The 26,421-nt window shown below is 32.8% G+C and overlaps 2 protein-coding genes across 2 annotated transcripts in view; both read left to right on the top strand.

The window, feature by feature from the left end:
* LOC127724169 (uncharacterized) overlaps positions 1 to 26,421 on the top strand; it is a 483,200-nt gene that overhangs the window by 267,143 nt on the left and 189,636 nt on the right. The window lies entirely within an intron of this gene.
* LOC127724167 (uncharacterized) lies at positions 7,648 to 19,830 on the top strand. Its single transcript, XM_052231052.1, has 2 exons — positions 7,648 to 7,766; positions 17,045 to 19,830. The coding sequence occupies exon 2, from the start codon at positions 17,054 to 17,056 to the stop codon at positions 18,560 to 18,562; it is 1,509 nt and encodes a 502-aa protein (XP_052087012.1). The 5' UTR covers positions 7,648 to 7,766; positions 17,045 to 17,053; the 3' UTR covers positions 18,563 to 19,830.

Raw genomic sequence — 26,421 nt, 5'->3', positions numbered from 1 at the left:
AACGGCTTCTTCCGGATTACAAAATTTCACTTCCGGCGATTGGCCTTCTTCAAGGTCATATGTCTGAAACTTAATGTCAAAGACCTCATGAATTTACCGTGTACCAATAAGAAGTTATACAAAAGGTCAAAATCTAGAACGTCAAATTCACATTTGACATTGACATCAATTTCAAGGTCATAAAGCAGGACCACAAATCAAAAGAGCCTAGGTTTCTCCTATATATGGTTTATGAGTTATATAACCAAATAGCTTATTGAAATATAAGAGGGGAGAAAACTCTGGTTAAATGTCAACGTACCCTTTCAACCAAAATTTTGGTGTACCGTTATGTCTCAACTAACAAAAGAGTAAAAATATTTTGTCGTTTTCTTATACGGTTTGTGAAAATAAGCCAAAATCAAAATTTAGAATATGACCTTGACCTTTGACCTTGATCTCATTTTCATTTTGGTAGATCAAGGACCACCAATCAAAACCCTAGGTTTCTGTGACTTATGTTTTATGAGTTACTATAACATTTCACTTATGTTAGATATTAAAGGGGAAAAAAACTCTCATATGGAGTCTCCAGAACGCTTCAGTCAAAATTAAACATAACATTCTGAGGATATAACAAGCAATTTAGAAAAATAAATGTGTCGCTTTCTTTTACGGTTGCGAAGGAGATTATAACAAGAAACACAGTGTTCGGGGAGATAACTCTTACTAAGTAAAGTGTTAGGTTAAACAGGGTCAGTTTCAAAAGCGTATAAAGTGTTCGATATCATATACCAAAAATGTAAGCGACATCTTTTGAAATAACAATATTGCGAAAAAAAAAAATTAGGCAGAAGAAAAAATATGTACCAGGCTTATAATATAGAATGCCACGCGTGCATTTCGTCTACATCAGACTTATCCTATTTCTAGAATAAGAAACAACCTCGCAAAGCGGTTTGTGTTTGTACCGTCCGACAAAGCAGCCAACAATGTGGTGGTGGTATGACGTAAATTCTACACGGAAGTTCTTCAGAATGAAATTTTAAATTCTTCTACATTCAGGTCAGTGAGCTACACAGAGAGTCATATAGTAAAGTAAACAGTCACATCATAACCACATCATAGTTTAAAGCCTCTTCTGAACATTTGAAGGTCCCTACTATGTATTGGTTACCTAAACAACACACACAAAAAAAGTCAAATATCGTTTCATCTCGGCCTTTAGTAAGTTTTCTACAACAAATCTGTCAGTGGTTTTAACTATAGTTCCTTAACTACTATCAAAGAACTTATCATTAACGTTTATAATAAAACAATTGAAAATAGTGGAGTTAACTATTTTTGAAGTGTACACAATTCTTTGGATGTTTAGATAAATTACGTGCTTTTGGTGGTCCTTTTGATTCTGCTGACAGTTTTGACTTTTCAACACTTTACACTACACTTCCACACAATCTTGTCAAATAAAAATTTGCCTATTTAATTCAATGGTCGTTTTATCTGATTGCAAATATATTTGCTGCAACTATTTAAAGCCTTCTTCTTTATTGAGAAAGGTAAATTTGCTAGATATACTTACTGGAGATGTGATTTGATGATTGAAGCTGTTAATTTTCTCCTTGACAACATTTATGTACCTTTCAACAATAAAGTGTATCGACAGGTTGTAGGTATTCCTATGGGCACCAACTGCACCCTTTTAATATCAGACTTGTTCTTGTACTGTTATGAATCACAGTTTATGGTCAAACTCAGTAAACCCGTCTAAATTGCATTCTGAATATATTGCCGAAATTTACTCAAAGGGACTTACTTAAAATAAATCAATTGTAAAAGATAATAACTGTCCTTTCCTAGATTTAGATATTTCAGTTTTACACGGGAAACTCTACACAAAAAATTACGACAAAGGGACGATTTTTCTTTCCCTATTGTTTATTTTCCTTTTTTGGATGGTGATGTTCCTTTGGCACCATCTTACGGTATTTATAAATCACAACTCGTTCGCTATGTCCGTGTCTGTAGTGACGTTTTGGATTCTATGTATTACTGGTAAATTATTAAGCAAGGGATTTCGTTATCACAAATTACTTAAAACCTTTACTACTAAATTCTTCCATAAATACAAAGATTTGGTTTCGAAGTTTGGCTGTACCTGTAAAAAACCTATTTCCAACGGGATAGCACATCCTAATTTTTACGGAGATGTAAAACAACCTATCGATCCGTTAAATAAACTTGTTCAAAAAGGTTTCCAATTCAACACTGTAATTAGATCTTTTATTGTCTCAAATCTATGTCCTGTATTGTCTCAAATCTATGTCCTTTATTAACTCAAATCTATGGCCATTTTTGTCTCAAATCTATGTCCTTTATCGAAATGTGGTAACGTAAGACATAGCAAGACGTAATCAAGTAAAAAAAAATATGTGTAGTTTCATTCATGAAGGCACATAAGTAAAGTAACATGTATGCTCGGTATGCCAATAATTTGTACACTGAATTATGTTGTGGTTGTTGAATGTTGATGTCATGGTACACAATGAATTTTAAAAAATACATAGATTCGAAACTGGAATAGTTTCACCAGAAATCAAAAACTATTTAATAAGATAGTGGCACAAAATGACGTTGTTAAACCGGCAATAAATTGTACCCTAAACATTTTTATGTGGTACCTATACATTGAAACATTGAACAAAACGTTTGTAAATAGATAAAATTGAGAATGGAAATGGGGAATGTGTCAAAGAGACAACAACCCGACCATAGAACAGACAACAGCAGAAGGCCACCAACAGGTCTTCAATGCAGCGAGAAATTCCCGCACCCGGAGGCGTCCTTCAGCTGGCCCCTAAACAAATATATATACTAGTTCAGTGATAATGAACGCCATACTAAACTCCAAATTGTACACAAGAAACTAAAATTAAAAATAATACAAGACTAACAAAGGCTAGAGGCTCCTGACTTGGGACAGGCGCAAAAATGCGGCGGGGTTAAACATGTTTATGAGATTTCAACCCTCCCCCTATACCTCTAGCCAATGTAGAAAAGTAAACGCATAACAATACGCACATTAAAATTCAGTTCAAGAGAAGTCCGAGTGTGATGTCAGAAGATGTAACCAAAGAAAATAAACAAAATGACAATAATACATAAATAACAACAGACTACTAGCAGTTAACTGACATGCCAGCTCCAGACTTCAATTAAACTGATTGAAAGATTATGTCTTCATCATATGAATATCAGGCACAATCCTTCCCGTTAGGGGTTTAGTATCATACCATCATAACATATATGAGAAGAACATAACCCGTGTCATGCCAACAACTGGTTTTTAAATAAATGTGTTTAGTGCCGATGCAAAGACCCTATAAGTAAATCAATATTATGTATGTGTTTACAGATTACGATACAGAATAGGTTCAATTCATTGTTGAAGGCCGTACATGTATCTTTAGTTGCTTGTATACAGATGTCATTTTGTCTCCGGTTGTTTATTAACTTATATTTCGTTTTTGTTATCAAGACGAAATGAGTAAAGGGAAGTAACGATAATTACTACAGAACAATTAAACACGGGATAAAGAAAAGTAAACAATTCGAAAATGTTGTAGTTTTGCAATAAAATGTAAATCATGCAATAATTACACGCGCATGTAAATTTTTTAAGCACACAAATGGAGAACACATCCCAACTTAACATTGAATTATGAGAAAATTATGACTTAATAAAACAAAAATCCTATAAGGCCGTACTTATTAGACTGGCATTAATTTGCGCATGGCGAAACAAACTGGAAACAGATTTAAGAAAGGACACATATTTGAGGCCGTATCTTTTTAAACGAACATAGATTTGCGAATAACGTCACGACTGAAAACGTCAAGACATTTAGGGATGAGGTCGCAGACAGGTCAATCGAACTTGCGCTTGACTTTCTATGTTTCCAATCTCTTGAGTATGCACTTCTGTGGGTGGGCATGATTTTTATTTTGCTCCGTATATTCTAATAATCATCTGATAAGTAATTCAGAGGAATTTTCGTTAAATTACTATTGATACTTATTCCAATATATGAGTTTATGGGAAATTCGATGATCATTTGAAATCTAAATAAACTCGCGTGGCTCAAAAGGTCATCGTGAGCTATTGCCATCCTTTTGCGTACGTCGTCCGTTAAATTTTACAAAATTCTTCTCTTTTTGAATATACTAGCACAAGTGCAATCAACTTGGCTCAAATCATCTTTCGGGTATATAGTTTAAAATGTGTCCGATGAAAACAACGACCAATCAGCATGGCTGGCATGGTTTAAAAAACAGAGTGGTAATATGCAAGTGTTGTTTATTATCTTACAAACTGTGTTGAGAAGAGAAAATCTGAAATGATTAAAATGTTCAAAATGTCAATTTTGGAAGAAAAAAATCCCATTCAGACTTCTTATATGAGTTAATGCTCCTGAAAGATAATTTTTACCAATTGTTACGCTTTTTCTCTTATTATGAAAACAATAATGATAAGTAGAGATACTTAAGAAAAAAAATCGACAAGAGGAGATCTGCAAATAAAATAATATGGCAGAAATCGTTAGTCAAATCTTGATCGGAGTTATTTTCCTTAAATGACGATTTGTTTTCTGGATGTTTTGCATATTTGGTTGAAATCATAGTTGATAGGTACGCAGCTTATATGATCAGCAAAATGAGATTTACTAACAAGTCAAATATTTAAAATCGTCAGTTGACTCATTATAGGAAAAAATGCTCTTAAAGGATGAATATTTTAAATCAATTTCAGTTCTTTTGCCAATATATTCAGAAAACAATGTTATATGGATAGACATTGGAACAGCTAAATTGATCAGTACCACAACATCTTTAAATAAATCAAATTATTGAAATTATGAATCATTTGATTGCCCGTAAATTCATATGTAATAACTTTATAACCTACTAACTTAAAAAAAATATTATCGATAGGCAAAAACTATATACATCAAAAGTTGTCAGCAAGGTAAGATTTTGGTCCACACAGTTCCATGCTACACACATATTCTTGCTGCACTGTATCTATTTAATGACAAAATACTAGGTGAGCAATATAATCTACTTGGGGTCTCCAATTGTGTAAGCCTAAATAAAGTAACTTAAATATGAGTTGATTGAACTTTCTTTAAAAATATCCGAAACAGTTTCTGGCCTAAATGAATAAGATATATCAAGTTTATTACGTCACCTTAGATTATATATAAAATAGTATCCAGCAAACATATACTGTAACTTTTCTCTTTCGCATCAGTGGATGGCGTGACATACTCATTTTAATTATTTTGTATCCATGCTAAAATATGAGAAAGTTCACAAAACCTTATTTAAACTACAATATATGTACAACTTGTTATTCTCAATATGCACCTAGTTTGCTTCACTTTATCGTGTATTATTTATTGTCACAGTATGATAACGGGTAAATTTAATTGGTATTTTTTTTAAGTTTCATTTTTATTTTTCGCTTAGTGATGTCATAATAATAAAAAGAAAATTAGATAAATTTAAACTAGTCAAAGTTGTTAGCATCCTCGACGACTATCTGTTGTTTTTTTTGTAGACAAGGACAAAAAAAAACATTCTCTCCACAAAAGACCAAATGACACTGATCAGGGAAGTACAGAGTTATTGTAGGAATGTATTATAAGATCGTATTAAATGTTAAATGTCGATTTCTTTGTCAAATAAAAATGCAATAAAAGCAGATATTTTCACTGGTGTTATTTACAAATATACACAAAAACTGGACCGTTTCGAGTGACTTAAAAAATCTTATCTTGATCCTTATTGCATTCTTTACCTTCTCCTTAAATTTGGTACGCACTACTAAAACGATATTTGAACACAAGTAATCGAGAGATGAAAACAGAACAAGCTAAACCCAGTAACATGCTAACATATATTTCAGCTCGCTGTTTATCAAATTGCACTAGCAAGTTCGTGCAACGTGTTATAATTACATTAGATGTATGTTTCATTATTATACGTTATTTTGATTGGCTAACAGCAATCTCGCGTCATTCTTCATTTCAAAATTTCAAAATGAATTTCATGAATTGTAACATACATGATGACACACGTTTCTACAATAAAATGCACAGGTAAATAAAAGAAAAAAAATGATAGTAATCGTGTTTTCATGATCATCGCGAAAAAAATGTAGTTATAAGTATTGAATGCTTCTTTTAGTAATTTCATAGGGTTGTAAAAGCGTTGACCGTGCGTACATTTTTAGAATGAAGCGCTTCCGCGCTTCATACAAAATGTACTTCGGTCAAAGCTTTTACACCCCCAATGAATTTACAAAAAGAAGCATTCAATTCTTAAATACAGCGCAGAGAAAAATATTCCTCAATACTAGTGCAATAAAGGCAACAGCAGAATACCGCTGTTCGATAGTAATATAACTTATATTATTGATCACTCCCTGTTTGTGGTGGGGTTCGGGTTGTCTAGTCTTAAGTTTTCTATGTTGTGTTTTAGGCTTATGTTTGTCTTTTGGTCGCTTTTCGTTTTTTGCCATGACATTATCAGTTTGTTTTCAACTTATGTCTTTGAATAATCCTTTGATATCTTCCGCCTGTCTTTTATTGCACGCTGATTTTGGTTGTGTCGTGTATAAATATATGTTGTTCTTCTACAGGTGCTAGTAAACATTTATACTGCCAATATTTTTTTCTTTCCGAACGATATGTCATTCTTTTGACACACCACCAAGTTTCAATGAAAAGTGCATCAAGGCATAACATAATGACCTCCGTAAGGTCATTATTTACCCCGATTATAATGCAAATTACAGTTTCTTCAAATATCATTTGGATAGTTCTTGTGTTGTTTTTTTTTCAGTTTTCTTCACAATTTTTCATTTAGATATTCTTGTTTTTCAGTAGAAACAATCCTTTACTCCATTTATTAAACTGAAATACTAGCACCAGAAAACGTCTTAAACGCACAATTATGCGAGATAAAATTATATTATATTCTATCCGGATTCTCAATGATTTAAGAAAATTCATATTGCCAAGCAAAAGAAAGAATAAATTATTCTTAATAAGTTACTTTTAAATTCATGAAGTAATGTACAAATTGTTTACCAAGTGTCTTGTTGGTTTTTTTTTTATCATACACCGAAACAATTGTTTCATTTTTTACTCCATGCAATTACAGCAACATTTCAATTTAACTGGAAAGTGTTATATAACTTTATTTCTAGATACGTGATTTTAATTCCACCTTATAATTGAGCCTTTGGGCGTTGTTACACCTTTACGGAAGAAAACATAGTATCCCACTTTAATGTGATCAGCAAAATAAGATACATTTTTCCGCAAATCTTACAGAAAATAAAATATTTTTGGCGGTACATGAGTCAGATAATGCAAATTTAAGGTTTTTCTTGTGGTATAATATACGTTGGGTTACATGACAAGAACAACCTTAAAATGTCTTTTACGTATTTTAGAATTAAACAAACGATCTGATAAAAGGACTTGATGAACAGAAATCTCGATTTTTTTTTATAACATTTAAAAATCTCAACCTTTGAACCCCAAAAGAATTTCACTTCCGCATTTTATACAAACAAGTTCCTAGTGTTTCATATGTAAATTACCTATTAAGTATCATAGGGAAGCAGAAAAGATATACATGTATAATATTCGTAATGAAATGAGATTTTTTTAAATAGGTCTGTTTCTTATTTAGTTGGCACGAAAATGCACCAAAGGGTAAGTTTGATAAATATCTATCATTCTGGAAAAAAAAATGTTACAGTGCTTATTTTGTTTGAATGATAATAATATATCATGCTATGATTACATTCTATTATGCTACATGTTATATTTACATAGAACGTTTTCAAACAAAGAAATAGTAATCATAACTTAATTTCAGTATAAAAGCATATAACTCTAACATATCTAAAGATACTGTAAATACATGTATTATAATTATGAGTAGCCGTTCGTGTCATTTGCGGGATATTCTATCGCGTTAGTGAAAATAACGCGTTATTTTGTAAAACTATCGCGTTACTTTGTTAAACTAACGCGTTATTTCTTCATTTTACCGCGTTAGTGTCCAAAACTAGCGCATTATTGCACAAAACTATCGCGATATTTTGCTATTTATTTGAATTATTATCAAACTAACGCGTTAATTTTCATAAATAACGCGATATTTATTAATAACGCGATAGTAACAAATAACGCGTTATTTTGTAAAACTATCGCGTTACTTTGTTAAACTAACGAGTTATTTTGTAAAACTATCGCGTTACTTTGTTAAACTAACGCGTTATTTCTTCATTTTATCGTGTTGATGTCCAAAACTATCGCGTTAGTTCTACAAATGTAATATAACGTGATATTTTATTGGAAATACACGATACGTTTTGTTATTTTTCTGAATGTCATTATCCAATCAAAAGTGCTGTTCCTCTGGACTGAATCCGTAGAGGCAGGGAACACGTGAATTGGCTACTTAATATCAAAATGTCTTTGGCGCAAATTCATGGATTGATCAACTGGGCAAGAGAGAGCTAGGACTGCTCCAGAGCCAGAACACGAAGATGAGGATTTCGTTTCAGGGTAATTCCTATTTTCCCTTGTTCTGGCTAGGGGTTTGGAAGTGCGTGGCCCAATTGTGTTGATGCAGACGATGATGTTGAAAAAAGGGGGATGTACAGCCCGGGGAACACAGGCACTTGTTTTATTCGCATAAAAAACAAGGGTAAGCGAAGGCGGTTTAATCGAATGAAATCAGCGCATTTATACCCAGACACCACAATATTAGACAGGCGCAGTGCTACCTTGTCCTTAATGATATATGCCCGACAGCAAAATAAATGCTTCTGCTAAAAGTCAATATCTAGGACCAGGAGCGTTTCTATGATATTTGAAAGAGGGGCGTAGAATCAAATCTTTCGCCGAGCGTAGCGAGGCGAAAACAATTTTGGACCTTTTTTTTTGCTAAAAAACATAAAATACAATTTTTTTTAAAAGGGGGGCGTACGCCCATTACGCCCTCACCTGGACCCGCCCCTGACTGGACATTACAGTTCAAAAACGGATTTTTTTTTATTTCTTAAGCTCTATTCACTGTATTGTATTTTTTAGATACCACCTTAATAAGATGAATTTTGTTGTATGTCTTCATAAGAGATATCTTACAATAAAATGTCTTACAATGGTCAGCAAATGTGGTTTTGAAAATAAGACAAACAGTATTTTAATGATAATGTCCTAGATCCTGACTTTAGCATTTGATACAATTTCGTTATAAGGTGGTTTTGAAAATAAGACATAAAGTATTTTAATGGGAATGTCCTAAATCTTGACATTAGCATTTGATACAATTTTGTTTTAAGCATGTAATATATTTTTACGCCAAAATTATCCAAACCTATTAATGGAGGGAGCTTGATTAATATAAGGGAAATATTGTTTCCAAATCCGTTTGTATTTATGTATTACTGCATTTATATGTATATGTAAAGTACATGATTTTTTTAAAAATTAGAATATGTTTAAATTTAAGTAAACTTATTAATGGATACCAATATTACGAATATGTTTCTTGTGAATGAAAGATTTTTAGACCCTCATGTCTTCTTCTTAAATGTTCTTGGTGTAGCACTACTATAATAAAGCAAATACATGTATTACTGTAAGCAACTGTGTGTATGTGGAGGAAACAATTTAATAGGACGACTTTTTAAGCTTCCTGATATATGATAAGAAAATGAAATTCAGATGAAAATATTGTTAAGGTCATTTTAAATGGGTATTGATATTGGTGTATTTAAATAATTTATATTTTATAAAGATGGGTTGTCGTCGGATGGCCCAGAGGCTCACCCGTTACCAGAAAAAAGTATGAAGTGACACCACCACCCTCCCCCCCCCCCCGAAATATAAAGGTATAGACATGGAGTTGTCATATTCTCTAGACGGCTTATAAAATTAATAATTTTGTGTGGCTGTATTCTTTGTTATCAAACATTGCATCATCTATCCTCCAACCGATGCCGAACTGCCTTAGCTTCAATATATAGTATGCTGTGTTTCAACCTTAGATTAAACACAAACTTAGATTGAACCCACGAAAAGGTATCACCCGGCTACCGAAAGCTTCATTTTTATCAAGCCTTGGTGGATAGAGTGGTACAGGCACTGAGCACAGTGCTGGCGACTTTGCCGTTGATATTTGAAACAGAGGACGGACTGTAAGAGTTATTACTTAATGGAAAAAATATTCAAGAATAGCTACACGTGACAGTTATATACCTTGTTTATTCTTATTCCTAGAAAGTATTTCCTCCTTCATATCTAGAATGCTGGACTTAAACTCATCTCCTTCGTCCCGAGTTAATAGCGTGTCAACACTCCTATCAATATCCCTTGTTAATTGCTCCAATCTATAAAGAAGTGACACTCGGGTTTTAAAATTACTAAGACTTCCATGCACTTTGTTTGACAGTTTGAAAGAATTATTTTCTTAACCCTTTTAGTAAATATCATAACAATAACCCCACCAATTTTATTGTAAGCTGAATCTTGACAAGGAGCAAGAATATTTATTGGTTATTGGAAGGATGTGAACGAAGTACTAAAAATAAGAAACGCAGATACAAGGTTGCCGAAATCTTAATATAGGATACAACTTGGACGTAAACTTAACCAACATTTTTTATTGACGTAAAACTTAACGATTTAGTCATTCAACCATGATATCAATTGTTTGCCCGAGTGATGGCTTCCCCCACCTGCATATCAAGTTTCATGATTCTAGGTGCCATACTTCCTGGAACTGAGCACGGAAGCGCACTCACGAGGATGAGGATGCGGAAATGGACGCCGAGGCCTACCCAATTGTCCACATCGACTTCGTAGAGGCCTACTAAAATCATCGATCAAGTCACGTAATGAGAAACACAATTATATTGGTGTTTTGGGACGGGATCAACAATATTTTTTAGACTTCCCCATTGACAGACTTAGACAGTACATAAAGAGATGGCGTGTTAAGCTGTCGTTTGGACGTTGTTAACGGCTCTATGTCATCTTATTCATTAACTGTTTACACCCCCCCCCCCCCCCCCCCCCCCCCCCGACCCCCTTCCCCCCACGCACACACACACACACAAACGAAGGGATCCACCTCAATCTATTGTATTGTAGTTGAAATCAATTCAAATTATTCAATTTTTACCTGAAGTTAATGTTTGCTAGAATTTTCGTCTCTGAAATATCTGATGCGCCCAATCTGAAGCAATAATCTACCGTCTCTTCTATACTTTGCAAAAATCTATCGCGGTCTCCTTGGATTCCAGCCATTTTTTATTCTAATGCCAAAACATGGAAATAACACAAGCTCTCATTGGATCATACTTATTCTTATATGACGTCCTATTATCGTCAACCAGTATAATCACAATATATCTACCTTTAGCGCAAACGCAGTAATACACAAACACGGCTGTTCCGCGTTACGACCAACTTATTTAAACGACCAGCTATTCTCAATTTTCTACATCAAAACCCCAAGTTTACGTAGGCCAAGATTCAGATACAATATATCTATCTCTATTCTACAGCAAAATAAACAAATCAGTCCATTTCAATTTATTTTTCATGGTAAAATTTCATAAAACGAAAATTCCGCGAAATGATGTTATTGTCTTGGCATGGCAACGAAACAAGGTGACGTCACAAGTATGTTTTCGTAAACAAAAAATCAAATGTAAATACCGGGCGTTTTAAAGCTTCTTGTACGCCTCAGAACGAATAAAATTACATTGGAAGAAAATATATAAATGAAAAATGCGATTAAAAAAAAATAATCATTGAATTATATGGTATTACTAATATTATCAAAATTGGGTAAAACGGAACAGCCAAAACAATATCGTATGTATAGGGCTTTCACGGTTAACAAAATTACCGAATTTGTCCTATTAGAATCGAAATAATTCATGGTAGCCGTAGATTTGTTTTCATTTAACCATGGGTTGGGCATTTATATTCGTATTTTACCCTTCGCTAACGCTCAGGGTAAAATATTCGAATATAAATGCCCAACCCATGGTTAAATGAAAACAAACGCTCAGGGTAAAATAATCGAATATAAATGCCCAACCCATGGTTAAATGAAAACAAATCTACGCGGCTGCCATGAATTATTTCTTAATTCGCGTATAATTGCGATAGTTTTCATAAAATGAAGAAATAACGCGTTAGTTAAGAAAGTAACGCGATAGTTTTACAAAATAACGCGTTATTGCTTGAATAAATAATATCGCGTTAATTATGAAAACTAACGCGTTAGTTTGATAATTTTTCAAATTAATAGGAAGAATAAAATATCGCGATAGTTTTGTATAATAATAGTATATATAATAGTTTTGGAAACAAACGCGATAGAATGGAGAAATAACGCGTTAGTTCACTAAAGTAACGCGATAGTTTAGTAAAATAACGCGATAGAATATCCTGCAAATGACACGAACGGCCACTCATATATAATCCCCATTCATTCATGTGTACCCACATGAAGCGCATGCAATTGTTGTTCAACATTACGCGATTCATGGTTTCCATTGCTGTAACATAATTTTGGATTAGAAATTATGAATTACTTTTCTCTTTTGGTCATAAAGCTTGATGTGTTGACGCAGTTATCATACGGCCTGGTCCTCATTTTTCTTTCAATTTTTATTTGAGCGTTCTAGCTTACAACATTAAATATGATATAATTAGGTAATACAAATTAATAAAATATAATTAAGAATTAAATATTCATTAAAACAAATGTTCCAATAAATTAACTTAAATATAAATAAAATCCATGTTTTCTTACGATCTGTTTGTAATAGTTACTGTGAGCACATTCGATGCGCAGTCAGTTCAACATTTTCTTTTGATGTATGTAATAAGATAGCGGAACTCCACCCATCAAACCAAGATAGAAAGAATTTCTTTAATGCATTTCATATAAACCTGTTTTACAACTGCTATGATAATTTTGCACATAAAAATAGAAAAAAACTATTAACACAGGGAAAACCTTTTTTATTTCCATTTTGAAATTAATGATAATAAAAAAACATTTGATATATGTTCATATCTATCTTTCGAGCATTATCATGATCTATACATGAAGTTGGCTAATCTTTTTAGGTTCCTTTTTGTTCATATAATTTGAAATGTGGCTACATTTTTTCATACCTGGCTTTCAAATGTGAAGGTTTGAGCAATCCAGATGAAGGTAAATCCAGAAATGCTTTTCGGACGCATGAAGTTTTTAAGTTGTTATTTTCATTTTGAATCATAGACAAAGTATTCAAAATATGATTTCAGTACATAAATTGAGTCATATATAGACGAAATGATCGTCTGATGTACTAAATTTAAGCCTGGTTTTATGAATACAAACCATAGAATATTATACGATATTGTAAATAATGTTGAACATTTAAGCACAAATTACAAATAACTCTTAATTTTGATTAAATGACGTTTCATAAACCGTAAGAGCCTCTTAAAATCGGTATGAACCTCAGCTTTGCTTCGGTCGATATACAATTTTTTGGAGATGATCGCTTCGTTCATTAATTGTATTATGACTCCCAACCGTAATGAATTATATGTTAATCATTGAAAATGTTTATTTTCGACTAGTATTTGACTTTAAATTTGATAATTATTTTTCACCCTTTGCTACAAAAGTTGGTATGTGATAGCTTAAATCCTATTAAGTCATTATTTGCAATCCTATGCTATAGCTTTCGATCTCGATCCATTTAATTGTATGACTTTCAAGATAATATATACGTCACCAAAATACGTCACTGTTTGTGGTGTTCTGTGATGTCGTTAATGGAAGATGTTCGTTGTTAATCTGCGGTTTACATGTTTCTAATGTACGATTATATTATTTATGTATGCGTTTCTCTGTGCTGAGTGTTGTTTGTACTGTATTCCTGTCACGTAATGTTGTAATTTTAGCGATATTTTTTTAACTTTGCCATATAAGCGGGAGGTTTGGCTAGCCATAAAACCAGGTTCAACCCACCATGTTTTCCTAAAATGTCCTGTACGAAGTCAGAAATATGGCAGTTGTTATCAAATAGTATGTTGGCGTTTGTTTTTGTTGCGCTTCGCTGTTTCTGTTGTTTTCCTGTTATATTTGATGTGTTTCCCTCGGTTTTGGTTTGTAACCCGAATTTGTTTTCTCTCAATCGATTTATGACTTTTGAACAACGGTATACTACTGTTGCCTTTATTAAATTAAAGCACTTTTTTCACGAGGAGACCAAATATAATGTATAATGTAATATTATATTGTTATTCAGGGTAGTTAACTCAGAAATGTAAATGAATATTTTATTTTTGTGGAAAAAATATTTAGATATTTCGCAAAACACAACTGACATTGAAAGATGCACGTTGCCAATGATAGTGAATAAAAGCCAACCAATGTCAACATGGCTAAATTATATATTTAGCAATGATTTGAGTACGAAAAATACTAATTCTGAAATTTAATACAGAAAAAAAAGTTTCATGAAACAAATTGTCACAGTAGACGCGACTATTATGTTTAAGGAAGGAATAAGTTATGTTTTAAAAATAATAATGACTCTCTAACTGATTAGAAGAAATCAATGAAATTTTCCTACTGTGAACTTTCCTAATCTGATAAGAAACATATGCATAAGGGATATATATCCTGCAATTGATATGATATTCCAGGTCTTGCCTTTCTTTTATAAGTTCATAGAGACAGGACTGCTACATTACAATTGCAAAGTTTATGTATTTAATTCGAAAGTTTTATATCCAAAGCAACCACCCCTACCACCGACAGTGAATCCTATACAAAAGCTTTTTCTTATGCATGATTAAGAGTTTCTCTGTCATGTCTGATATAATCCCATGTCTCGTGTGAGAAAAATTTCCACAGTTGCAGCATATTAAAGAACACTTGTAACGTATCTGCAAGGATTTAGTTCTGTTGGTGGCATTTTCTAAGGAAAATTTCTGACTATTTAACATACCCTCTTTGTCCGGTTTAAGTATAATTCATGCCCTTCATACTGTTCGACCTACTTTTTAGAATCTACATATTTATTTTGTAGTCAGTTAGTTTCGTTCTTGATATATACTAACATTTGCAACTGCACATTAAGAAAGCATAATTCAATAAATCTGACTCTCTTTATGTAGCACTTTTCGAAGTTTTATATATATTCTGATGACTATATCCCCGGTTTTCTAGATGGCCTTTTTTGTCTGTCAGTGAGTATCACCGCAATTCTTTTAAAGGACAGTCTTCTTTAATGATTATGATGAGGCAAGCCAAGTTTTGTCTAAACTGTTCCAGTGATTTAAGATGGAACGATAGACATCAATATAATTGATAATAATCCCAGGGTATGCTGAGCTAAGATATAGCCAGAAAACAATATTTCACAACCAAAACATAATCTAAGTAAGTTCTTATTACAAAACATTAGAAACTTACTTCTCGGACTCAGATTCACCGAGGTCCTTAGTAACGTCTTATGTACATCAAATTTATAAAAAAAAAACTCATACGTAACAACACATATTACAGTAAAAACACAGTTTTGATCACCTAAATCATAGAAAGAGTATACTGGGCAAAAAAATGAAGGACCACTTCCATTTAACATAATAATACTGGTACCAAAACTATTAAGACATATAACACGAAACCTAGTAGGATGTATTATCAATATTGTAAACAATTATCCACAATTATCTCGTTTTTTAAATTAAAAACTTTCATGTTTTCATAAATCAGCATTTTCCAAAAAAAAAATCGCCATTCTTTCTATTTCGCCACCTGATTACCACAGCTTAGAAATTAAACAGAATTTTTCTGATGGTTGTGGCCTGTTATCTATTTCTTGCATGAAGGGATATTTCTCGTTTTACACTGCACGGAGTGTGATATGAAAAAGTGATACGAAAACTGCGTTAATTTGATTGGCTTATTCAGCATCATTAGACGATATTACGACATTTTTATTGGCTATTCGTTAGGTCATTGGTGACTTTCAAAGGTTACGACGATGTGCATTTCATCCATGGCAACGGACATATGCAATTTCTTCAATACTATACAAAATCCTTACACTTTTCACCTGGAATTAATTTTTTTGTTAAATTTTATTTCATTCTGAAGAGTACAAAACGTTTTTTTTACACCAGGGTTTTCAATATCACAAACTTGTCAAAACATTTACTAATGTACCAAATCAGGAGCCTCTGGCCTTTGTTATTCTTGTATATATATATTTTAATTTTGGTTCATTTATATGTTTCGGAGTTTAGTGTGACGTCCATTTTCGCTGAACTATAACACATTTTTATTTAGGGGCCAGCTGAAGTCCGCCTCCGAGTGCGACATTTTCTCGCTGTGTTGAAGACCTTTTGATGGCCTTGGGCTGTTTTTTGCTCTTTGGTCGGGTTGCTGTCTCTTTGATACATTCCCCATTTCCATTCTCAATTTTAAATTGCCAAAAATATTTAATCAGTTTGTACTTACAACGAAACAGGGGAAAATATCGGCGAGCCTCGATTTTTTAATGTTTCTTAAGCTAGTACAAATAAATTTGATATATTCCTATATTTAAATTGTCTATTATAAAGAAAAAAATCTTTCAATTCACCACTTGAAACTCTTGGTTTAATAGCTTCCTTGTTATCAAAAACCCTCAATCAAGGAACTAATGATAGGAAATGCAAGTATTCTTTGTGCATTTTTTTTTTATAATTTTTTGTCGAACTATGAGCAATCATGTTTTGAGTGCCTGCAATAGTTCTCTATGTTAATTATTCTGAGTTTAAATGAAAAGTAGAAGTTATAGGTTTGTGATATTGACTTCGAATGACTTTTTTTTCTTAGTTGAGGTCACTTGCCCTTGTTTTTGTCATATCTTTTTTATGTAATGATTAAAAAAACTACTTTATTACAGAAATAAAGCATGGACTTAATCGATAAACTGGAAGAAACAGCAAAACCAAATGAGAATGAAGAATGGCACAAGAGTATAATTGGAGGTTGCAACGAGTCTGCAAAGTATTTTACAAGTGATTATGAACGCTGTGAAATGGTAGGAAGTACTGTAGATGGAACAAGACTGCGTTCCAGAACGGATGATGGTGACTTCGATTTCATAGTGTCCTCTTGCATTCCTATATCTTCCAACATGATTGAGCAGCATTCTACAGTCCCATGTTTTGTTAAAATAATAGGAGCAAAACTAAATCCTTGTCCCAGTCTTATCGATGGATATTTACCAACAAGTATTTTAAAAGAAATGAATATTGATTTCTTCCCAGTATTCAAGTTATTTACTGATTTTATAAGTCCGTCTGTGTATAATTCGTCTGGAAATGGTTATATACATTCTAAGACACATGAAACAAGCTTAGGAATGTCATCAACAAACATTCGAACTAGTCCTCAAAACTTTCAGTTCAATTCGGTCTATAATCGATTGCCTTTTAGACTGAGGGTAAAGTTGTTTTACTTTAAGCTACGGTATAGATATGCCTTTTCAACGCTTAGGTTAGTTGTCGAAGAAATTGAAAAAAAGCGAACTGATAGACTGAAGAGTGGAATTATTTATCAGATGGTCGCAAGCTCGAATAATTCAGACAATCACACGTGTCAGACAACCAATCAAGATACCTTCATTGGGACAAAATTCAAATACGATATAGTTCCAGTATTTCGTTTAACTGACCCAGAGAAATTACTTGAAAAGTGGCAGAAAAGATCTAGAAAATGGCCACCTAAAGAAAGTGTAGATCAAATTATCGAAATGCCAGTGTACTTAGCTGCCAAAAAAGCGTTGAAAGCAAGTCGGGAGGAAGTAGACTTTTGTCTTAGTTTTTGTATGCTGGAAATTACATTAGTACATAACTTTACACCGTTACAAAAATACACATTTCTTTTGCTTAAAGCTATCCACAAGGGTTACTTGTCGGAATACGCGGAAATTCTAACAACATATCATTGGAAAACAGCATATTTTTTATATTGTGAAAATCATGAATTTGATGAATTAAAAAAAGACAACAAGGAAGTATGCCCCTTTGACGAAGTGTCACGCGTTTTGTGTTTCATGAAGGAGTGTTTAGATTTAAGAAAACTCGACCATTATTTTATTGAAAGCTGTAATTTGTTTACAAGTCTTCCAATTGAAACGATAAAGTGTATTGCTGAAAACATTTCCCCACTTCAAGACACTGACAGTATAAAATGTTCAGTAAATATGTTTTGGGAATTAGATCACAAGCAAGAAATCCATGACGAAATTGTGGATCAGCAAACTCAGGAGCAGTCTAAAATAAAACTAGTAAATGCTGTCAAAGAGATGCTTAAAATGATGAGCAAAAACAGATCTCAAACTGAGAAGGCAAAAGATGACTTTCTCTCTTACGTGTTTAAGGTTACAAACTGCAAAACTTATCAGCCTCATAAGTGAAAACTTTTTTCCACACGTTAATTGAATTGTCGTATGCTATCCTGGTATGATGAGTTTGTGCTAAAATTTCCCATCAAATTTATCTTTTGCCCAAGGTCTTTCGTTAAATCATTAGAGTAATACATCCAGCCATTTTCCCCACTAATTCTTGTGGTTATCCACCTGCAATAGTTACATTTCTAAACGCAATTAGAACACAATCTCAACATCTCAACGGGATAAATACCATAATCAAAGGGCTATCATGGTAGAATCTATGGTCTCGATTTCTTCCCGGGGATTCAGTTGAGCGATAACATTCGACTATCCCAGGTTTTAGTCGAAATTATTCGTTTGAACCACAAACCTTACAGATCAGGCTGTTTTATTGAACAACGTACAGGTTTGGTTATTGATATTTTCAACTCCGTCTAATGTTAAAGATGAATATTATGAAGAAGTTTACAGTTTCTGAATAACAATTATAATATTTGAATTGATTGAAATTCCTTGATAAAGGGGCACTAGCTACGAGATATATATATAAAAAAAATTGAAATATGATTTTTTTGTTTAATCATTAATGAAAGTGAAATAGTGAAATGATTATTCGCTTTTAGCAGCCAGTATGGTTCAATTTTGTCAAAATAAACTAAGAAACATCGATGATGAATTATTCACTTGCAAGTGAATAATTCGACCTCATTGAATCCGTATTCATGTGACCTTCAATTTAACCCCTTAACTAGAGATGGATTACGCATGAATTATGCGTGTTCAGTTATTAAAAGTATAAGAATGTGAACATTGAAAGTGAAACAAAGGTAAATCATTTGATTGACAGATTCGATCCACAAAAACTCTTATACATGTAAAAAACGATAATTAACTTATTGTTTTAACCTATAACATGAAATCAAACAGACATAGAAAAATCCAATTGCACGAGGTCGCTATATATTATATGAATGTTTATGTTTATATCGTGTTATGTGACAGTCGGCATTTTTCATAGGTCATCTCGATAGTTAATTAGATGGCGTCTAGACTAAAATACCAAAGAAATTCAGATATATATTATCTAGTATATGCATTGTTAACTGTTTATTTCAGACTTATTGTAATTTGATATGTATTTTAGTATGTTATAAATAAAATATGAAAATTTGAGTCAAATCGATGAACATGATTTTGACAGCTAGTGCCCCTTTAAGGCAACAAGAATCTGTTATTCTCTACTAAACTAGCATGCTGATGATTTTTCAAATACATACCAAATATCAATGGTATATCATAATACTTTATGATAAGCATCTATAGAATCAGAAACAGAAAGTAAAACCCCAAAGTCACTGAAGCATCACCATGACTGTAGACTCGTTACGAGATAACCTTATATTATCCCCGGTACTGAATACATAGGAATTAAGTAGTCAAATTGTCTACCGTCCAAATTGAATATTTCTGTGAAATCTGTGAGTGAGATAAATGTATAAAACTATGTGATGAAGTTTATATTATCGATTTACTGCAAAACTGTATAACGTTTAAACTTTCTAATCAAATTGTAATAAATTCTAATAAGACATTTAGTACATTATTTGTCATGTTTGATTTGGATAGTCATGTTATCTCACAGATGATATGGAAGTATAATTTCCTCTTAAAATGAAGTAAAGAATCCTTATAATAGATTTAACCAATCGTTCTAAAGAGTTGGATTTATTGTTTAAGAAGGAAATTAAAAAAGTCGTCGTCTTCAAATACAAATTGACCAATTAGAACAAGAAGAAATGAATCTGGCAACAACGTTTTTTGAAGTTTAATTTGAAATGAACTATACGGTGTATCTGCCAACTTCGGAAAAGATTAGCCATGTAGTTCCTGAAGAGAAAACATGTTTTCCCCATTAGGTGTAATGAGATAAAATTGAGAATGGAAATGGGGAATGTGTCAAAGAGACAACAACCCGACCACAGAACAGACAACAGCAGAAGGCCACCAACAGGTCTTCAATGCAGCGAGAAATTCCCGCACCCGGAGGCGTCCTTCAGCTGGCCCCTAAACAAATATATATACTAGTTCAGTGATAATGAACGCCATACTAAACTCCAAATTGTACACAAGAAACTAAAATTAAAAATAATACAAGACTAACAAAGGCTAGAGAATCTATTTGGCATCGATGCCTCCATATATGCCACCAATTATAGTGGCATACATACATGTACATCATATAAGTATGAAATGAGCATTCATTGAAGTGTGTCTTAAAACTGTATGAACAGGTTTGTCTTCTAATTTCAGAGAAAAGGAAACTAGATAAAAGAGGGACGAAAGATACCAGAGGGACAGTCAAACTCATAGATCGAAAACGAACTGACAACGCCATGGCTAAAAAATAAAAAGACAAACAGAAAAATGATAGTTCAGATGACACAACATAGAAAACTAAAGACTAAGCAACACGAACCCCACCAAAAACTGGGGGTGATCTCAGGTGCTCCAGAAAGGTAAGCAGATCCTGTTCCACATGTGGCATCCGTCGTGTTGCTTATGTTATTACAAAATAGCCGAATCAGATACATATGACAGGCAACATATTTTCCCATGTTTGAATGAGATGATGTCATAAAAATAATATACCTTTCTGGCAAATTATTACACATTAGCCATTGCCGTCCAACCAGCAAGAACTAAGAAGTTGTTTTATAACAAGTTTTCGAATCAACAGTTCTAAGTTTAAAAGATTCAAGCATTTTCAGAGAAGAAAATAAACTGTTGACACAGAGATATGTCTCGCCTGTCTGCAGAAATTTGAAAAAGGCAACAATATTGCAACAATTCAAAGTCGCTGTACATATGGGGCAGGGCCTTGAAATAGATGCAGACTGATATGAACGCATAATAATGCAACTGTATACAAAGATCATTGAGCTATCCCCAAGTACTGACTTAGGCAGAAAACGTTAAAATTGTTGACTCATTATCCTCCGACGTCACCGCCGGAAAGCAATACCTATGTTTCGCTTTCCGCGACTTTCGTCGCAGGCGAGACAACAATGAAAATTTACCAATTAAATCAAGTTTTGCAGCAGTGTTCCATCAAATTCGAGTTGTGAACAAGCTAGTCCCCACATGGACCATAGGACACAGTGAGTATGGCGGCATAAAAATGTTACATACATTTTGTAATATTAACTAAAATACATCCTTCACAGACGTTCTTACACGAGCTACATGACGGGTGCCATATGCGGACCAGGATCTTCTCATCCTTTCAGAGCACTTGAGATCACCACAAGTTTTTAGTGGGGTTAGTGTTGCTCATTCTTTAGTTTTATATGTTGTGTTTTGTGTTGTTTGTTTTTGCTCGTTTTTTCGTATTGTCAGTTAGTTTTTATATTCTCTCAGTTTAAATATCCCTTTGATATCTTCTGCCTCAACCTAACAAATTAAACCTTAAACAGTTCCAATTTGTAGGTCTTTGTTTGGTTTTTTGTCCCTGAAGAATTTACATGAATGAAAATGCTTGTTTGAATGTCAACACCACTTTTGGCTGAAAATATTGGCTTCATAAACACTGATTGTCCTTCTGAATCAGTGGTCTTTCCATAAAGTTAGACTGTTTATGTTATATTTCCTATTTTGTAACCAGTTTTTCAGTGATTTTTGTCGAGCCTTCGACTTTTGTCGAAAAAGCGAGACATAGCGATCCTACATTCCGTCGGCGTCGGCGTCGTCGTCGTCGTCGTCGTCCGCGGCGGCGTCCACAAACATTCACTCTGTGGTTAAAGTTTTTCAAATTTTAATTACTTTCTCAAACTATCCTGGATTTCTACCAAACTTGGACAGAAGCTTGTTTATGATCATAAGATAGTATCCAGAAGTAAATTTTGTAAAAAAAAAATTACTGTTTTTCCGTATTTTACTTATAAATGGAATTAGTTTTTCTGCCAGGAAACATTACATTCACTCTGTGGTTAAAAGTTTTTAAAATTTTAATAACTTTCTCAAACTATCCTGGATTTTTACCAAACTTGGACAGAAGCTTGTTTATGATCATAAGATAGTATCCAGAAGTAAATTTAAAAAAACAAATTCCTGTTTTTCCGTATTTTACTTATAAATGGACTTAGTTTTTCTGCCAGGAAACATTACATTCACTCTGTGATTAAAAGTTTTTAAAATTTTAATAACTTTCTCAAACTATCCTGGATTTCTACCAAACTTGGACAGAAGCTTGTTTATGATCATAAGATAGTATCCAGAAGTAAATTTAAAAAAAAAAATTCCTGTTTTTCCGTATTTTACTTATAAATGGACTTAGTTTTTCTGCCAGGAAACATTACATTCACTCTGTGATTAAAAGTTTTTAAAATTTTAATAACTTTCTCAAACTATCCTGGATTTCTACCAAACTTGGACAGAAGCTTGTTTATGATCATAAGATAGTATCCAGAAGTAAATTTAAATTTTTTTCCATATTATACTTATAAATGGACTTAGTTTTTCTGCCAGGAAACATTACATTCACTCTGTGGTTAAAGTTTTTAAAATTTTAATAACTTTCTTAAACTATCCTGGATTTGTACCAAACATGGACAGAAGTTTGTTTATGATCAAAAGCTAGTATCTAGAAAGAAATTTTAATTAAAATTTTGTACTTGTTTATCCATATTTAACTTATAAATGGACTTAGTTTTTCTTCGAGTTAACATTACATACAGTCTGCAGTTAAATTTTTAAAAACATTTATTAGATTCATAAACTATCCTTGATTTTTACCAAACTTGAACAGAAGCTTCCTACAATAAAAAAATTTATCGAGAGGAATATTTTTATTAAATGTCTTCCTCATCTCATTTTTGTTGAGCCTGCGATTAACAGCAAAAGTAGGCGAGACACTGGGTTCCGCGGAACCCTTACGAATTTTAGAAATGAGAAATTGAATTCAAATGTGAGGTTTTTATATTAGGTAATGGTAATGTTAAACCATCAACATTCCTCATGAGTTAATTAATAATACAACAGACATTCTATTGATTTAACAATCTCACATCTTCCATGAGTAAGTATGGTTATCAAATCATGTATTAGTACTGAAACATGCAATGAAATATGTTAACTGCGAATTCGTTCTCATATTCATCTGTAAACAAATGTTACAACTCAATCAAAATTCATTTCATGTTTTTCACAAACATTTCTATACATATAAATAAAATGGGGAAATATCCAACCAATCCATAAATTTGAACATTTAAGGAAAATCAGAAGTCATTGCGTCCTTTTTTCAATATATTTTGGTCTTAACTTTCAAGTGTCGGGTTATTACGATACACACTTAAAATGCTGCCAATTCAGCATGTTTGATTATGAACAAAAATGGCTCATTGAAACAAATAATGACTGAAAATACTGTACAGGCTGTCAAAACAGAACCTGGCATGAAAACCTTTTCAAACAAAATATTGTATCAGTACAATCAATGAATATTCTATACTAATTTTGAAAACCAAATACCATTCCAAACTATTCATCCCAAAATGGGTTCAGTATTTGCAGGTTTGTGCGTTACGAAAAGATTATTTTATACTCTGATACAAAAGATATGGCAGTTATCAGTAAATCATGTACCATTGTACTCATTTAACTGAATTTTAGCTCAATAAAAAAACTAGGCTTAACCCATCATTTTCTTTGGAAAATGCCTGTACCAAGTTAGGAATATAACACTTGTTTTTTTTCATTTGTTCTGTTGGTTCAAATCGTCTTATGTTTGATTTAGTCAGGTTTTATGGACTTTCCCTTTTAAATTTGCATTGGAGTTTGGTATTTTCGGTTATTTGTTTTTTTGTTCATCTCTTTTCCTATAATGTATATAGGCACTAGGGTAAGAAAGATAAAATAGATCCGCCCATAAATGAGTTCAAGGCATTTACACAGACATAGTAGTGTGTTTTTACAAGTTTTCTTTGCAAGCATAACTCTGAATGAAATGAAAGTCAATTAGTTCTGGATCAATAATGTTTTATGAAGACCTCACGAGTTTATTTGGGTATAGAAATATAATCATCTGAATTTCTATCCACTCATTCTGGCAGTTAAGGCCTTACAAAAAAAGGGAAGCTGTTTGGCTTTGTTGGATGAATAAACTTGTTGCCATGTCTGGTCTATAAAGGGACATTAAATCTGAAGCCTTGTGTAGAGAAAGTGCCGTAGACTCTACATGTTTAAGAACTCTTGCAAAAACTATCTGAGTAGTCATAGGTGGCCTATTCCAAGGCAAAATTTATTCCAAAGGTCCTTCTTATTCTATGAACGATATTTTTCCAAAATTGTGAGATCCTGGATCTCAGCGCATCAACACCCTTATATGTTATGTAATAGGAGTGTTGTACAGATGTAAACTATGAACCTGGTTGAACCTAACACTCTCCTTTTAACATGTCATTGTTGTTCACTGATCATTAAGGGTGTTAATTTGACATTGCCAGTGTTTCTGTGTGCCACTAATTTGGAAGATAATGTTTACCCTTCCAGAGTACCCTCTATTTTTGTGGGGTTCATGTTACTCAATGTTAAGATATATGTATAGTGTTTTGAGGATTGAGATGTTTTTTCATCATGTATTTCTTTTGACTATGTTGTTGTCTGTCTTTTTTAACAAATGGATTTTAATTGACTCTTAAAGACCCTAGATAAATCATAGTAATTTTATCATTGTCATTTCTTGCAGGTCAACAATATATATATTTTTAGCTTAGTATAATGTATTGGGATTTTTAAATATATAACAATGAGTATTACATCATTAATTTCACTTAATTGGACATGGTTAAAATAGCTACATGAACAGTTCTATCTTAGTAACCTAGAAGTTATTGAAAATTAAGAAACTTTGCATGCAATTATGATTGCAATTCAGTGGCGGATCCAGAACTTTTTATAAAGGGGGCATACTGACTGCCATAAGAGGGGACCCCTGCTACAGTCATGCTTCAGTGATTTTCTATATAATCAACCAAACTTTCCCCACAAAACGGGGGGGGGGGGGGGGATTCTTGGGCCCCCCATATCCGCCTATGCAATTGTTGAACAATAAACAAAAATGTGAGTTACAATTATGAATAATGCAATCACAGAATTTAAAATGCCAATTCTTATTTAGCGAAACCAGGTCCGTTGCAATGCAATTATTTTTGTGGGAGGTTTAGCTAGCTATAAACACAGGTTTAACCCACCATTTTCTTCAGAAACTGTTTGTACCAAGTCATGAATATGACATTTGTTTTCCATTCGTTCAGTTAGTTGATAAAGTCAAACATTTGATTTTATCAGGTTTTATAGACTTCCCCCTTTTAAAATCACTTTACAGTTCTGTATTTTTAAGTCATGTTCAATCAGGTAAAACTAATGTTATTAAAAATCAATGACATTCAACAATCATAACAAATTCTTTCCTTTTGCACACACTCACTTTCATATATTAAGCTCACAATATTAATCTTATAAACAAATAAAAATATAACATATACTAGTATGTAATATATATAGATTCTACATGTACTGCATTTAACACATAAGTTTTCACAAATAATGTGGATTCCTTTATTTCTTTGGGATACAAATTTTCGTGCATTTGATGGTATAAGAAATTTTTTTTTGGGGGGGGGGGGGAGAAACCAATTTTTATGCATTTAGTGGTATTAGAAACACTAAATTAAATCTGCAACAAAGTATAAATTTTCTATATAAAGCCTTGTATGCATACTACTGCAAAACGCACAAAATCAAATATCCATTAAAATACAATTTTTCCTCCATCAACCAAAATTTATATCCTAGAAGTTAAATGAATCCGCAGAACTGTAATT

Source organism: Mytilus californianus, unplaced genomic scaffold, assembly GCF_021869535.1.
Source record: "Mytilus californianus isolate M0D057914Y unplaced genomic scaffold, xbMytCali1.0.p SCAF_14, whole genome shotgun sequence".
Lineage (NCBI taxonomy): Eukaryota > Metazoa > Mollusca > Bivalvia > Mytilida > Mytilidae > Mytilus > Mytilus californianus.
Note: the sequence above shows the minus strand (reverse complement) of the source record. Positions and strands in the feature narration are given on the sequence as shown.

What these genes read in the sequence shown, in the direction of transcription:
- LOC127724167 (XM_052231052.1), top strand. Translation starts at nt 17,054, where the DNA reads ATGGACTTAATCGATAAACTGGAAGAAACAGCAAAACCAAATGAGAAT.